General features: G+C 33.1%; 3 protein-coding genes across 3 annotated transcripts in view; 2 read left to right on the plus strand and 1 right to left on the minus strand.

Annotated features, from left to right (window-relative positions):
- xdh (xanthine dehydrogenase) overlaps positions 1-3336 on the plus strand; it is a 33657-nt gene extending 30321 nt beyond the window's left edge. Inside the window, exons 35-36 of the mRNA XM_683891.9 lie at positions 220-387; positions 1931-3336. Coding sequence (XP_688983.3) covers positions 220-387; positions 1931-1981 — 219 coding nt within the window. The 3' untranslated portion in view covers positions 1982-3336. The remainder of the gene's footprint in view (positions 1-219; positions 388-1930) is intronic.
- LOC137488123 (uncharacterized) overlaps positions 1-17933 on the minus strand; it is a 590350-nt gene that overhangs the window by 42128 nt on the left and 530289 nt on the right. The window lies entirely within an intron of this gene.
- zgc:162964 lies at positions 4384-17109 on the plus strand. The gene is made up of 8 exons (NM_001089387.2): positions 4384-4876; positions 5126-5267; positions 7970-8110; positions 8193-8351; positions 10369-10531; positions 10642-10825; positions 15397-15669; positions 15754-17109. The coding sequence occupies exons 1-8, from the start codon at positions 4666-4668 to the stop codon at positions 15963-15965; spliced, it is 1485 nt and encodes a 494-aa protein (NP_001082856.1). The 5' UTR covers positions 4384-4665; the 3' UTR covers positions 15966-17109.

A 17933-nucleotide genomic window follows, 5' to 3' on the forward strand; every position in this document is an offset into this window, starting at 1 on the left:
ATTCAATAGATGCCTGGTGTGTAAAAAACACACCAGGCATGGTGATAAGATAAAATTTTAACAAACAAGATTTAACAGTTAAATGGCTAATTCCCCTAATAATTCACCTAAAATTTAAAAATCTGTCATTGTTTACTCACACTTGTCACAAACAAGTTTGACTTATCTTCTTTTAGGTTCATTAAACTCATTAAGGTTTGGCTGTGTGTTTGTGTTCAGGCTGTGGGTGAACCTCCTCTCTTTCTGGCGGCCTCAGTGTTTTATGCCATTAAAGATGCCATCACAGCTGCCAGGGCTGAGTCTGGACTGACCGGACCCTTCAGATTGGACAGCCCTGCCACTCCTGAACGCATACGAAATGCCTGTGAAGATAAGTTTACCAAATTGGTATGTTGGAACTTGAAATGTTTATTGACATTTTATTAAGGTTTATTTAATTCTCACAGAGCTGTGTAAATATTAAAGATTAAAAGTTATTCAATATAATTAAACACAGACTGGTATCAAATGTAAATTAGAACTGTGCAATATTACTATATATATATATATATATATATATATATATATATATATATATATATATATATATATATATATATATATATACACAGTTGAAGTCTCTAAGTTGAATTATCAACCCCCCTGAATCATTTTTCCCCCAATTTCTGTTTAACGGAGAGGAGATTTTTTTCAACACATTTCTAAACATAATAATTATTTTACATAATAACTCATTTCTAATAACTGATTTATTTTATCTTTGTCATGATGACAGTAAATAATATTTGACTAGATATTTTTCAAGACACTTCTATACAGCTTAAAGTGACATTTAAAGGCTTAACTAGGTTAATTAGGTCAACTAGGCAGGTTAGGATAATTAGGCAGGTTATTGTATAACGATGGTTTGTTCTGTAGACTTTCAAAAAAATATATAGCTTAAACGGCTAATAATTTTGTCCCTAAAATGGTTCTTCAAAAATTAAAAACAGCTTTTATTCTAGCTGAAATAAAGCAAATAAGACTTTCTCCAGAAGAAAAAAAACAATCAGACATACTGTATAAATTTCCTTGCTCTGTTAAACACCATTTGGGAATTATTTAAAAAAGAAAGAAAAAAATTTAAAGGGCGACTAAAAGACTTCAGACTTCAACTGTGTATATATAGAAATTAATAATAGAAATTATTACATACAAATAAAGACCCTGTTTTAATCAGTACTTGCAATAATAAATAAAAAAAATTCACTTAATTTTTCTATAGAAACTATAGAACTATCAGTAACTATAGTTACTGTTGCTTAATGTAATTTTTGTAGTTCTCATAACTCAATTTTAGTTGACCCAGCATCATTTTTTGTTCACACAACTTAACATTTCTAGTTGTCCCAACTTTACTTAATTTTTTGAATCACCCCAACAATTTTTCATAACTTATTCTTTTCTAGTTAACACAACTATTTTCAACTATTTATTTAGTTAATACAACAATTTTTCTAGTTTCCAAAACTCAATTTGGTAGTTGCTCCAACTTATTTTTTCTAATTACCACAACTTTTTAGTTGTCTCAACTTCACTTTTCTAGTTGCACCAACTTATCTTTGTTTAGTTTGCACAACTTAATTGTCTAGTTGCTCCAACTTCTAATTTTCTAGTGAACTAAACTTTAATTTTTTCTAATTACCCCAACTTATTTTTTTAATGAGGTCATGTTTGTTTTGTATATAAATATCATTTTATATTTGGCTCATATAAAACATACTGTATTATTACTGTTTTAAAAATCCAGTATGGGAACATGGAGCTGGTTTCATGTGGTTTACTGTTTCATGTCACACGTATCAGATTATTCTAATTAGGCTTACTGAAGCTGACTGTATGCTGTTAACCATTACAACTATGTGTGTGTGTGTGTGTTTGTTTGTTTTAGTGTCCTCCTGCGGATCCTGGCACCTTTATTCCATGGGCAGTGCAGGTCTGAGACTCAGCAAACTCAGTTTAAAGTCAACATGAAATCAGTCACTACGTACTTTACTATTGCACATTCCTGGTCATGTGCAATGATTCATTGCTGCTTATTGTTCCAAGGAAAAAAAAATGTTTGTCTAATTAATCTCCTAATCAAAATGTTCCAGCTTACTGTTCGCCTGAAACAACTTTGTTTTCCTGCTGACACAGGCTGTTAGATAGATATCAAAAAACAAATAAGATCCAGAAGTTTGCGTTCATATCATTAAAAATAACCTGTTTCTAAATGGTCTGTCTCTCAAAGTGACGAGGACGTATCCCCCTACTGGTTGCTACCCCCACTGCAAATGACTGTTTAGCATGGAAAATTTGGTCTAGTTTCCAAGTGAATAAATTCAAGTCTTTTCTTTTCAAGCATCCCGTTTTATTGAGAAATATGATATATTACACAAGTAAAATTGTTTGCAAAAGGATATTCATGTTGACTTTAAAAGTATTAATATTGTATTCAACATGAGCATGATAAATACATTGTAATTGCGAAAGAGAGACTGAGGATTTTGTACTGAGCATTTTACTGTGAAAACATAAGCTTTTGTGCTTTTATGACCTCTCAATGAAGCTTTAATAATATGAATGTGTAATGAAGTATAAAAAAGTGCACTTAGTAATTGTTTCATCACCTATGATTATTTTGGTAACTAAAGCTTTCTGATGTTTCTCACACATTTTTGTTCATAACTATCTATTCGGAGTTTATACTTTACTATTAAGTTTTTTTCTTAATTCTGAGTTCATATATTGCAATTATTACTTCTTTTTAATTGCATCTTTATTTCTCACAATTATTCGTTTAAAGGATCTCTCAAAATTTTGTCTATATTTCTCACAAATCTGAGTTCATCTTATAATTCAGATGAGTATTCTCAGAATAACAATTCCCTCTCAATTCAGCGAAGATGCAAACTTTCAAAGGATTTAAAGTTACAACCACCTTTTTTCTCGTGACAATTAATTATTTACTCAATTATTTTCTTTTTACTTTGAAGTATTGAATATTGATTATATGATACTGACAAGTAAATAAATTATGTTTTTTTCCAATATACATAGTAAATTATATTTATGATTCACACTAGTCTACAGTGATTGTCAAATAATTGTAATTTGTTCAACATGATTCAGAAAATTGCATTGTGTATTCATATGTGCTGTAAGCAACATGTTGAATCTTGTAACAAATGACAATTATTGCTTTGAAATGTATCAAGAGTTGTTACTGGTAAAGGATTTTATAGCATATACATATTGAATGAGTCACTTCAAAACACCTCATTGTATAAAATAAAACATTTGTTCTTACATTTACACAAGACTGATACCTTATTTCTAAGTTTACAATAAAAGTGTTTGTTTGGCATCGAAAATCTCTTCATGAGTGAGTTTCTGGATGTTTTTTTTGTTCCCCTATAACCTCATTCCAGTCACTGAATGGCAGAAAAATGTGTGACGTAATGATTCAAACTGTAAATGGAGAAGATTACACTTAATTTACATCTAGGAGGATGACTGTTGGCAAAATCACAATACAAAAGCTTTTTAATGGAGTTGAATGGCCCACTTGGCTTGTTTCTTTTCTTGTTCAAACATGATAGACTGGAAACCCTTGTTTCTGGTCAAATTCTGGGCTTTCCAGTTTTTCATGAGGTTCACTGGTCTTTGTTTAAAGATGAACAATAGGTTTATCATTATCTTCTTAATTAGGAGAGATTCACTTCAGTCTGAACAGTTTTGTGTAAATAATTGAGCATAAATAATAGCTATAAAAGTGCTTTTGTTTTTTAAATGCTTACTTTTAGAAACTTTACTACACCAACCTCTGTTTCAAGGTTTGAAAGGGATTCTTCCCTGGTCAAAAATATATTATTTATCCGGTAACACAAAATGTTTTCATTTAGCATTAACTAACAATAAAAAATATTTAGCCTACACAACATATCCTAATCATATTAAATATGTTAATATAAACATTTTAGATAAACTAATTACAAAATATTAACATTTATGGACCAGTAAAATATTTTTAACAAAGATGAATAATTAACCATGGTATAAATTTAATAAAATCTAAATAAATGTAAATTAAACCTTAACTAATTGTTTTTGTTTAAAATCAGTAAAATAAGCTAAAATCACGGAAACACAAAAAATAAGCTAATTTAGAGCCTAAATGAATAAAATCACATAAAGGTGATTAGGCTGATTAACAGTAACAAGCCAATATTAATTCAAATTAACCGTGTAACCAGGCTCCTATAAGCTATCATAATTTCTCTAATATCTCATAGTTCCCAAAAACTCAAGAGTGTTTGGCAAGGAATGTGGTTCAGTTTACTAGCTGCATTACGGCTGGTTGAGTCAGGTCAGCTAATGTATGCTCACAGGTAATGCTCATAACAAACTGTCATCTGAGCATTAAACCAAAACCAAGTTTCGTCGGAGAACATTTCGCATGTTTCCCTTGCAGCTGCAAGCTTTGCTAAAAAAGCAAAAGCGGTTTAAACGAGCTGAAAATAACAGAAATATCCGGGATTTCCGGTAGGAATACACGGAAGAGAAGTGTTTTGAGCGCTACGTGGCCACCTGTGACTGCAGCAGCACGGTAGGAGCGTAAGAGCGGACTGACAGTTTGACATGATGGAGTTTGACGGAGAAGATCAAGGCAGCGACCGGCTCGAGAAAACCTCCTCCGAGAACGGCATTAACACCGAAACACACGCGCTGGACACCCAAGAAGACCATAAAACATGTCAGGATAACGAAACACCGCAGAAGTCATGGAGTTTGGACAGAAACTGGGGGTTTACTTTAGAGGAGCTCTTCAGACTTGCGCTGAAATTCTTTAAAGGTACAGAACTTTTAATGAATACAAAGTCACTTTATCTTTCTGTTTATCTAACAACCTAACACTTTTTATTACCGGTAGCAAAACAAATGGAAGTCTCTTTTGTGACTCGTTGTCTAGATACAGTTTAATAACATCTCCACCTATTGAGGAACTTGTAATATCATAATAATTGTAATTCAGAGTCTCTCCCAGATGTTGTCATTTATTTCCATGATGGTTGCTCTAAATGATGTCACTGTCTCACAACAGAGATGAATGGAAAGGCTTTCAACCCAACATATGAAGAAAACCTTCGTTTGGTTGCACTACATAAGCAAATCACTCTCGGCCCTTATAATCCAAACAGCTGTCCAGACATTGGCTTCTTTGACGTACTGGGAAATGACAGAAGGTAATGCTGTGAAAATTATGGATACAGTTAACTAAAAATGATATAGTCATTGTGTTTGTGGTTTACAGTGCCCTTTATTAAAATTCGCAACCTTGTAAATATAAGCAAGGTAGCTGTGAAAACAAATGCTTTGTTGTTCAACTTTTTGCTCAAAATATTTAAATAAAAAAATATGTTTTAGTTATTTTTTGGATAAGAATATCCTCCCAAACAATTTTTTGGTGATGCTGATGATGCCTAATTGTAGTTTTGGAAACTATCTGACCCCAAGACCCAACTAACACGTACACCAGCGGTGATTCTTAGAGATTTTTTGGCCAATAAAACCACGTTCATTGGTCCAAATGAACAAGAGACGCATGTCCAGACTGATTCATACCAATTGTTGGCTGAAGTTTTTGAAATATTTCCATGAAAATGGGAATAATCATTTTCATTTAAATTTTCTATTTTGTGGCGTTCTGGTGGCGCAGTGGGTAGCACGTTCGCCTCACAGCAAGAAGTTTGCTGGTTCGAGCCCCAGTTGGGTCAGTTGGCATTTCTGAGTACAATTTGCATTCTTCTTGTGTTGGTGTGGGTTTCCTCTGAGTGTTCCACCATGCACTATAGGTGAATTAAATAAGCTAAATTGGGCGTGAGAGTGTGTATTGGTGTTTCCCAGAGTTGGGTTACAGCTGGATGGGCATCTATTGGCGTAAAATATGTGCTGGATAAGTTGGCGGCTCATTCCGCTGTGGCGACCCCAGATTAATAAAGGGACTAAGCCGAAAAGAAAATGAATGAATGACTTTTCTATTTTGTTTAGCTACTGCTGCAAATAACACTCATGTTCTTTTTACCCATTGAGATGAAAGACTCTGAGTGTTTGTAATGGTTGAACAATTTCCTGTTTCTAATCACCTAGGTGCACTAAAATATAAAATATCAATCAGAATATCATGCTTTATATAGATATATTTTACATGTATGAATTTATAAGGGCCCCAACAATTATGGCACACACAAGTTTTTATAAGAAGAGTATATTAATGATGTTCCCAACCATAAGTTATGGATAGGGCCAGGCGAAAACTGCAATTATTATTTTTTTTGGCTATTTCTGCGCAGAACTTTGTAAAAAAATTTGTGAAATTTTGTAGAATGATTTTGGGAGCATCACAACTAAAAACCTAATACATGACATAAAATTAATATCTTTTAAACTTTTATATAATGTTTCCAATGCAAATCCAATTAGATCCACTTAACTGGTGAACAAAGCAAGTCTCTCATGTAATATATCTACTAAAAGACAGAAAATATGACTTTGCAAAATTTATTCTAAATAAATCATATGAACATTTTCATATTAGTCAATAACATTACTGAAATTAATAAAAAATGGTATAAATAGAAATGTACACACATTAATACAAGTAATTAAAAAGACTCAATGATGGGCTAAAAATCCGTGCAAATCTGGGAACTTCTGTGAGTGCAGATTTTGTCTGGGCCTAGTTATGGAGGAATGAGCCTATATAATATTTCAGTCAACAGCCAGAGTATTTAAGCAGCCTCCTACTGTACCTCTATTAGGTCTCAATACCTTTTAACTACTATAAAATCTCCTACATCCCAGGTAGGCATAGGCGGGTATAAGATTCTGACGGTTTGATAACCTTGGATAAAAATATCACGGTATTGTGATTACTGCTGTAAAATATATTCTTTTTAAATGTCTGGGTAAAAAACAAACAAACAAAAAAATCCTTTTTGAAAACAATAAATTTTATTTTGGGAACGATTTATAATAGTTTGGAACAGTAAACATGTCAAGCTAAATAATTCAAAAGATTAGTTGACTTCTGCTGTCTTCTTCTGCTTCAAAAACACAGATTTCTTTACTATTTAAAATTAGTAAAGATTTTTTTTTTTTTCTGCTGGAGTTTTTGTTGTCCAAAAAAAATAGTAAATAAAAAATCTTACACATAACAGTATTACAGAAAATTTTGGCAGTTTTAAAACTTTTCCAAACCACGGTATACTGTACTTTGAAAACGGTTAAACTCCTATACCTAATCCCAGGTACCCTGCCATTTGTATTTACCCTATGTATACATAAGAACAGGAGCTGAAGCTGTTTCATGGACCTTCTCATCAGTGGACATCAAGTCAAATAAATAAACATAATAAGTATAATAAGTAAACATAATTTCTTAAATATTAATTGTGCAAACAAACTTATTGAACAGGCATATTTACATTGTGTGCCAGTATTAGTGGAGTGCACTGTATATGTTCCATATAATATACTAGCATGATTTATATTATGGTAGGGTTGTTCACCTAAAAATAAAAACGTACTCACTACTTGCTCACACTCAAGTTTAGTTTATTCTGTTGAAAGCAAAAGATATTTTGAAGAAAGCTGAAAATCTGTAACCATTGACTTATTAGGAAAAACTAATTCTATTGAAGTCAATGGTTACAGGTTTTTTAGGATTCTTCAAAATATCTTCTCCTGTGTTGGACAGAAGAAAGAAGCTCTAAAGGTTTGGAACAAGTAAAGGGTGAGACAGAATTTTCTTTTTAGGGTGAACTACTCCTTGAATGAATGATTATGGCTTTTTATATAATTACTACCAAGGCATGTGTAATTTAAGATGTATTATACTATATTATCTGCAATAGAAACTTAGGTTTGTTCTATTTTATTCTCTTAGGAAAGAATGGCTTTCCCTGGGCAGCATGGCCAAAGAAGACGCCATGGAGGACTTTGTGAAGCTTCTGAACTCTTGTTGTAGTTTGTTTGCACCATATGTGACGTCACATAAAATTGAGAAGGAGGACCAAGAGAGGAGACAGTACGTCAATAACATCATAATGTCTGATAATGTAGCCTTGTATCCTATTAAGCCTTTCTATTCTGTATTCGTGTGTGTTTAGAAAAGAAGAGGAAGAACGTCTCAGGCTGGAGAGAGAAGAGCAGGAGAGACGACGGCTGGAAGAAGAAGAACGGCGCAGAGAAGAAGAGGAGAGAAGGGCAATAGAGGAGGAACAGAGAAGGAAAGAAGAGGCACAGAGGTTACAGATAGAACGGCAAAAGTGAGTGATCTGATATTTAGCAAGTCACTATTTTCGAAGAATGCCAAAAATAATTATAACAATTGTTGACAAAGCTGAACGTGTATTTACAGTGAAACATCACAGAAAATAAATATGTATGACTTTTGTCAAATTTAAATAATTAGTAAACAATTTTATTCAAAATAAATAAATCAGCATATAATATTGCATTAAAATGTGCCAAAACTGCATTTATTGAATCACAAATAAAACTTAAATCATTTGAAGTAACTGTTTCATTATAATAAATAACCATTTTCTATTTAGTAAATTTTAAGAGAGCGTCATGGTGGTGCAGTAGGTAGCACGATCGCCTCACGGCAGGGTTGGCATTTCTGTGTCAAGCTTGTATTTTCTCCCCCTGTTCACGTGGGTTTGTTCCGGTTACCCCCACAAGTCCAAAGACATGCGGTACAGGTGAATTGAATAAGTTCAATTGGCCGTAGTGTATGTATGTAAATGCAAGAGTGTATGGGTGTTTTACAGTGCTGGGTTGCAGCTGAAAGGGCATCCGCTGTGTAAAACATATGCTGGATAAGTTGGTGGTTCATTCCGCTGTGGCCTAAGCCAAAACTAAGCTGAAAAGAAAATGAATGAATGAATTAATTAAAAGAATGTAATTTCATCCCAAGAAGTAATCTAATCTGCCTATTTTATATTATTAGCAAACAATATTTGAAATTTAAATGATCTGTCACCCTTGTTCACTTAATGCTATAATGTCTGAAAATGTTTTTGAATGTTTTTTCTCTGTATTTATTTGATTAGAAATTATAATAAATCATAGTAATTATGTGAAATAATTTATTTTCTGTGTGCGGGGTCCTGAAAAGTCTTAATATGTCTTGAATTTATAAAACAAAATTTTAGGCCTTAAAAAGTCTTCAGTCCACTGAAATATGGTGTAGTAGGTCTTAAATCTTATTAGAACAGTCTTAATATAACTTTATTCACATAAAGCTACCCAATCAAGTCAAGACACATCCATCACAGACAATCCATTTCAATAAAACTTTTACATTTATTAACTCTATTTACCATATACAATATATATATATATATATATATATATATATATATATATATATATATATATATATATATATATATATATATATATATATATATATATATATATATATATATATATATTGTATATGGTAAATATATATATATATATATATATATAAATATATATATATATATATATATATATATATATATATATATATATATATATATTGTATATGGTAAATATATATATATATATATATATATATATATATATATATATATATATATATATATATATATATATATATATATATATATATATATATATTGTATATGGTAAATATATATATATATATATATATATATATATATATATATATATATATATATATATATATATATATATATATATATTTATATTTATATAAATAAAACTAGAGTTTGTTTGTTTTGACACTTTATTTAAAATGCGTGTCTAAAAAATAACTGAATAAGATTTTTTTTAATGGGAACAAGTTAAAATCTTTTCCCCTGGTCATTAGAACCCATTCTAAGCTTTTGGCCCAGTACAAGTGTAAAATTTAATTCATAATAGACTTAAAAATGTCCTAAATATCTCAAATTGGACTTGGTAAAACCAGCAGAAATCCTGTGTGTGAATATATTTTGAAATGTAATTAATTCTTATGATTGAGCTTCATTATTCCAGTATTTAGTGTCATTTTGACAAGATGTGCTACTCTAAAGAAAATTGTAGTATTGTCAACAATGCATGTGCTGCTTAATATTTCATGCAACATTATTGCATTCATTTTTTAAGAGACTTCTTTCCACTTAATGTTTTGACCAGTATTGTCTGTATTAAAATATATGTTGCATAAAGAACAGAAAACCTGAAGTAAATCTGATGGATTAAGTGGTATTTATTTTTCTGGGAGCAGAGAAATTTCTGTTAAGCTTATATAATCATTTATTTGTGCAGACAGCAGATCATGGCTGTTCTGAATGCACAAACGGCAGTGCAGTTTCAACAGTATGCCAAACAACAGTATCCAGACAATCCAGAGCAGCAGCAGTTACTGATCAGACAACTGCAGGAACAACACTTCCAACAGTACGTCCAGCAGGCTCTCCGCTTACAGCAGGTATAAAAACCACAGCAGACACTTCAACGCTGACTACACATTATGAGGATTAGATCCAGGGAAAGGCCTTTTTGGATTTCTGATCTTTTGTCGTCTCTGTATGATTTCAGATGGCCTCACAGAAACAGCAGGAAGAATCAACTGTGATTCAGACATCAGAAGCTCTTCCTGCTCCTATTTCTAACGAAGCAGTGTCCATCTGCAACCCCAACAGCCAATCAAATTCATTAGACAATCACAAACAACAGAAAGACCAAAAAAACTCCCATTTGGTTGTAGAAGGGGAAACAGGAGGTATGTTGTAACAAATTTTTTTTTCACTTTATTTCCTAAAATGTTGATTTTGTTCTTAAGTTAATGATGAAAAAACAATTGTGCTACATAGTATTAATGTGGAAATCATCATATGCTGCTACTGCAAAGCAAGAACATTAAAATTATTGCATTGCATTATATATATATGGTGTTTACATGATGATTGTATTATTATGATTATATTATTATTAATAAATAATTAGGGTGTAACGATACGCATATTCGTATTGAGCCATTCCTTACGAGACTTTCGGTTACAGACTGAACGATTTAGACTAATATCTAAAAAGATAAAAGAGAAAAAGTACAAAATATAATGTTTATAGTGCAACAACGCTCAACAAGGCATCCCAAATGATGTGACAGGCAACATGCTGCCTTCCCCGCCCACCTCCAAACACTACTCCCGTCAGGCACACGCTGCACTAGCAAAATGGCTAGTAACGTTAATTTAATTGCGTTTGGGAGCTCTTTGGTTTCCCCGTAAGTTATGAGGGTGATGGCAAAAGAGTGGTGGAAAAAAAACAATGACATATGCTATAGCAGTAAGCTATTTTAACGGTAAAATTTGAGCTTGTCAACTCATTTACACTGACATCACGGAATCAGTAACTGGAATTAGATCAAAACTGTAAACACGCACACTACATGCAACTATTTCCGCTGCATTCAGACAGGCAATTCCTAGATTCAAACAGAACTGGGTAAAACAAATCACAGAGGCAATCGGTACATTTATAGCTGTGGATATAGACCTTAATCGGTAGTGGAAATGTCGGGTTTTAAGAAAATGTTAAATGTGATAGAGCCCCGTTACATTATTCCTTCATAAGCACATTTCAGTCAGATAATTCCTGCTTTCAGATCCACTAAAATGGCAAGCAGATCTGTGCTGTCTGAAGAAAAGGTGGACACTCATCTTTCTGAAAATAAAAAAATGCCTAAAAAACTGATTGAAACTATAATAATATATATTATTATATTATATATTATTATTAATAATATTATTATATTCAGCATTTTTCACTGGCCACATTTTTTAATTTTAAAGAAGGTAGTTTAATTATGTTATTATTAATTAATTTAATAATAACAGTAAATCAAGTTAATGTTAAAATAAAATTTAAAAATACTTAAGAAATTAAATGTAAAATGATGCAATAGTATATATTAAATACATAATAATTTTTATGAACAATTTTAAATTCAGTTTTTTTTTTTTTTTTTTTTTTAGCTTTGGTCACTTTACGAGCTAATACACGTACCCAATATACTGACACACACATATCTTGCTCATATGTTTGCCTTAACTTAAGGCAAAACTGACTGTGGTTAAACGAATACTCGCATATTGACATACTGACACAATTTTATCTATCCAGTGCCAAAAGGATGCAGACTTTGCTAATTTAGTTTGCAAAACAGGTTCATCCATTATGCCCCTAAATATAGAGTAAAAAAGTAAAGTAAAATTAGCCCTGGGAAATTTTAATTATTTTCATATATTTATCAAAGTATTGTTTTACTGAGAAAAGATATTTTCAACACATTTTAAAAACATATAGTGTTAATAACTAACTTCTTATAACTTACTACTTTTTTTCCAATGATGGCAGTACATAATATTTTACTGGTTTAGGCCGCACTTTTAGATCCATAGACTTGCATTCATACGCATGTGAATGTGGCAGACTGGAAATGCAAGCTTGTATGGCAAGTTCTGTATGTCACTGCTTTCCAAAGATCAAGCTTGGTAAAATGCGAAATTGCATCACCCCAAATACGTGGCCTCTCTGTACAGAAATGTAAAATATGAAACAGTCGCTCATTTTACTGTCTTCTAATCATCTTGTGTTATCCCTCGCTTTTCAAAATGCCATACAACAGAATTTCACATGCTCAAGTTCTAGTGTGACCACGGCTTTATTATACAAAATACTAGTATTCGATTTGGTGATGGTGAAGCCTTTTATTTGTCACATACACTGTTACTTGTAGTGAAATCTGACCCCTCTGACCACAACACATTTAAGGGGAAGACAGGTCAGACGAGATGTAGCTTCAAAAGAGGGAGAAAATATACATTAAGGAAAAGGGAGGGGAAAAGCCCCTCTCAGACTGTCCTTAAAAGTAGGGCAGTGTGAGATCAGGGGAAAAAAAAGCCCCAACAACAAGCACATAAACACATAGTCATAGACATAACATCGTAACAGGATGGGAACAGGGGATGTAGAGAAAGTCAGATAAAGATGGCAGCCATCTGGTCCTACTGCTAGAGAGCGATGGTCACAGATCCACCTACCCACACTGATGGGTGAAATCACACAAAGGCGTTGGATGAGGGAAGAGTCAGTGATTGTCTATCGGTAGCTGAGTTTGAGTACTAACAGCTCTGCTCACCATCATTTCAATCAAACCGGCCAGCTTGGTGGGGTTTTGAGCCGCAATAACAATTTTAATAATTGTCGAGACCCCAGGGCCCTGCCTAAGGCCCTCAGCAGAAACCATGTTATCAAAGTACAGAATAAATAAATATCTTTAATATCCTCCAGGCACGCATCTGCTGCATAAAACATATGCCGGTTCATTCCGCTGTGGTGACCCCTGATTAATAAAGCGACTAGCCAAAAAGAAAATGAATAAATCCCCCAGGGACAGAGCCGCCAGGCATACGATGGAACCCTTTTTCCACCTTTCCATCATGTATCCAGCTGCAAACATTCCTGTAGGACAGTTGGGTTCCCCTGAACCCAGACTTCTCGTCGAGTAGATGGTGTGAGTTGTGTTCTAAGACCAGTTGATAAAATTCATCATTCCTTATTGCTTGGAAAGCAGGGCAAGGAGAGCCTCTGAGATAGAAAAAGACAAGAGGAGCCAGCCAGAATAGATACGGGAGGGAGAGGGAAAAATGTGACCTATATATATATATATATATATATATATATATATATATATATATATATATATATATATATATATATATATATATATATATATATATATATATATATATATATATGTGTGTGTATATATATATATATATATATATATATATATGTGTGTGTATATATATATATATATATATATATATATATATATATATATATATATATATGTATATATATATGTATATTAGGGATGTAACGGTATTGAAAATACCGTCATACCGCAATAGCAATTTTTTTCGATGAATGACTCGATAAAACTATAGGTCTTCTGAAAAAAAATTTGCTCAGACGAATGAAGCGAACGGGAAGTAGCGGAAACTACAATTCCCATCAGCCCAGGCTTGGCCATCATTCTTTGCGGTCTGTTGTCGCTACAGATCCAGTAATGCGGAAATGGAGTGTGCTGCTAGTAGCGGGGATGAAAAAGAGCTGGAAATGATCGAACCTAAAGCGGGTTTTAAATCGGATGTGTGGAAGCATTTTGGTTTTCGGGGGGTTGAGCGCGCATATTCAAGAGCGGTGTTGTCGTGCGCCTACTGAAGGGCGGGACGGAAGGTGTGTCGTGTCGCGGGGGCACTTTTGATTATTTTCGAAGGGCACTTTCTATCCAAGACTAAAAAGGGCATGTGCACCGCACAGGTTGAGCCCTATGAGTGCAAGTGCCTGCAAGTTGGGGAATATGACTAATAACAGTCATGGGGACTGCAGAAACACAGCACACTGTTCAGATTGATGCAGACATTGACTTGTACCGCAAAGAGACCTCTATCTCCACTCATGGCTTGTCCTCTCAAGTGGGGGAAAGACAATGCACAATGTTACCCACTGCTGTCAACCTGGGCCAAGTCATATCTCTGTCCCAGAAACCTCAGTCCCAAATGAGAGGTTTTTTTTTCTGTTGCAGGGGACATTGTAGTGTGCCCAGAGATACCAGCTTTTACCAGATTATAGTTATATGATAATTTTCCTTTAAACGCATCTCTATCTAAGTGAGTGAGTGATTAAATGTTGAATGTGATGAGTTTTCAACAATACTAAATTGAAACTTTATTTTTTGTAAAGTTAAATAGTTTTTTGTTATTAAAATTGAAGTTCCTGTTTCAAAGCTTACAGATAGATGGCTAATTTGTATGTCATTGACGCTTTTGGCACTTTTTTGGGGTATTTTCATTAGTTTTGTTTTTCTTGTAAATGATTCAATAAATACCGTACCGTGCCATTCATACCGAGGTATTACCGTACCGTGAAATTCTGATACCGTTACGTCCCTAATATATATATATGTGTGTGTGTGTGTATGTGCATGTGTGTGTGTTTATTCTAGCCAAGCTACATGAAATGAAGACTTTCTCCTGAAAAAAAAAAAAAATAATAATAATAATGGAAAAATGTTCTTGCTCTATTAAACACACTTTTGAAATATTTTAAATAATTTATTTCACAAGAGGACTAATAATTTTGCCTTTAAATGTATATTGTTAAAATAATGATATGATCAGCAAGTGGCTAATGGATGTGTTTAGTGCCACTACTGAATGCTTATTTAAACACAAAGCATCTCATCATGACTCAACCTATTCTTCTTTTCTTTCTTGAATGCAGTAGTACCTATCGTGGCTCCCTCAATGTGGACTCGGCCTCAAATAAAGGAGTTTAAGGAAAAGGTTCTGCACGATGAGGACTCTGTCATCACAGTGGGCCGAGGGGAAGTGCTGACCATCCGAGTTCCCACTCATCCTGATGGCTCATACCTGTTTTGGGAATTTGCCACCGATCACTATGATATCGGTTTTGGGCTGCACTTCGAGTGGAAGGACTTGACCGCACCGACAAGCAGCAATAATGGAGGAGAATCTACTACTGAAACCAAAGAAGGTAAGGCAGTGGATTTTTTTGACAAACAGAAACATATACTGAGTAAAATATGAATTATTAATGTCCATTGTGTCCTAATGTAAGGCACAGCACAAGCCGAAGAAGAGAAAACTGAACAAGGCAGAATTCCTCTGGTTAATGAAGTGGCTCCTGTTTCTCGTCGGGACAGCCATGAGGAAGTTTACGCAGGCAGTCATCAGTATCCCGGTGAAGGAGTTCATCTTCTCAAATTTGACAATTCCTACTCCCTCTGGAGGCCAAAGGTTGTGTATTATAGAGTTTATTACACCAGATAAACATCAGCTGGTCATGTGCCTCATACACTGCTCATGAGTTTTGATTTAACACACTACACTCAAGCTCTCAAAATAGGTTGCTTTTGTTATTTGCCAACATATTGGCATTGTGTTCTTACAAGTCTTAAAGAAACAGGATTCCTGCTTGGGTGTTAAGATCTTCGAATTCCTGTACTTTAGTAAAAAGTGACCGTGACAATGGTTTATTTACTCCAGTACCGTATACTGTATGTTTATTATAAATGAATCAACGAAGGAAGGGTTTATACTAATTCTATTTAAATGAATGTGATTGATTCAAGCACTTTAACATTTTGAAATCGTTTGTGGATGTCGAAACAGCTGATATTTTGCAATTAATAGGATTTTCTTTGGTATTGCTGTGTGTGTGGTTGAAAGGATAAAGATGTTGATGCTTTCCTTTTTATATTTAGGCTTAATCTTGTTATAAGCATAATTACTTTCCGTTTACATGTTAATTGAAACTGGAGATTAAGGATATTATTAACCTTTAAAAGCTCATTTATATTTTTGCATATTCATATGCATAAAAGCAAATCAAGAGTTAGTGCTACTGGAACTAGAACTACTAGACTACCAAATGTCCACATTTGATCCACTGTTTGACTTTCTAGTTAGGGTTCATGTTAATATACTTAATACACACACATATATATATATATATATATATATATATATATATATATATATATATATATACATTATTGAGCAGAAGTGTATTCTGCAGCTACTAAAACATATATGAAACTATGCAGATGCCACAATTTTGCACACTACAATAATTGGGACTTTTTGTTTGCAGATGAAGAGCGACTTTACTGGATTAATGGTTAAGATTGTTTTTTTTTTATCATTTAATTCTCTGAGAAATGCAAGTGGCAGCTAATGTTCAGCTAGATTTAACCATGCAACATGGGGAGGGATTTTGTCTTTTGAATTATCCTAATATTTTTATGACAATAGAATAAAATCTTATTGGTATCTGCAAGTGCTGGGGTTAGTCCCGTGGTAGGACCTGCAATGCAATCTCAACTTTTACAATGAGTAAAAACATTGTATTTTATATGAAATAAATACTTTTGTACCTTACATATGTGTGCCAGTAAACTATGAACATCTAAAATCATCTGAAGAAAATGAGCAAGTATTATTTTCAAGGGTTATTCGGGATTAAGCAATGTAAATGTATAAAGAATCATAGACATTGATAAAAAAAAGAAGATTTTATACTTTATCATTTCCTGCAAAATTGGGTTAGCAGAGTAAGTTTCAGGTTAATAAGTCCAAAGAATTATGAACTGGTTAAGATCAGGGTACTTTTTTCACAACACTTGATATAAACGTTCTGATTTGAACTGTCAATAATTGTTATTAATGGCTTCAAATTAACATTAACATATTGATATACTGTATAAATTAGCTTTAAAATATAAAGCTTTTAAAATGGCTGTCTTTTTGAGTTTTTGTGACCTACATTATTAAAATAAATGACTGATTTGCATTGATATAATAATATTAGCTTATTATATAATAATAATAAGTACTATATAATAATAAGTTGCCATCTCAATCTTTGGCTTCATGAAGCATTTATTTCAGCCTTGTACATGTTTTTAAATTTGTTATATTTTTGATAATGATATGGCTTAATGATACTGGTCTTGAATAAGTTGTACTGACTCTTTTGTGAGAACTGAAACTGACTCTTTAATGTCTTGTTTCATTGTCGACTTCACTAACTCTGGATTTAATCCCATCCGGAGTTAGCAGAAAATGTTTATATAAAGCATTGTGAAACACAACCTAATCTTAGCCAATTTGCATTTCTTTAGATTTGTCAACCTGAAACTCTCCCAGAGTTTGTTCAACCCGTTTTGTGCAACAGGCGATGAAGTTTCAGTTTATTTTGCACCAATCCTGGCTTTTAGGGAGTATGAAGGGAGCTCT

This window comes from Danio rerio, chromosome 17, assembly GCF_049306965.1.
Source record: "Danio rerio strain Tuebingen ecotype United States chromosome 17, GRCz12tu, whole genome shotgun sequence".
Taxonomy (NCBI): domain Eukaryota; kingdom Metazoa; phylum Chordata; class Actinopteri; order Cypriniformes; family Danionidae; genus Danio; species Danio rerio.

Bases quoted from the DNA above. Each gene is read 5' to 3' on its own strand.
- zgc:162964 (NM_001089387.2), top strand. From the start codon at position 4,666: ATGGAGTTTGACGGAGAAGATCAAGGCAGCGACCGGCTCGAGAAAACC. The intron at 8,111-8,192 runs GTACGTCAATAA...GTGTGTGTTTAG, and splicing joins GAGGACCAAGAGAGGAGACA to AAAAGAAGAGGAAGAACGTC. The intron at 10,532-10,641 runs GTATAAAAACCA...GTATGATTTCAG, and splicing joins AGGCTCTCCGCTTACAGCAG to ATGGCCTCACAGAAACAGCA.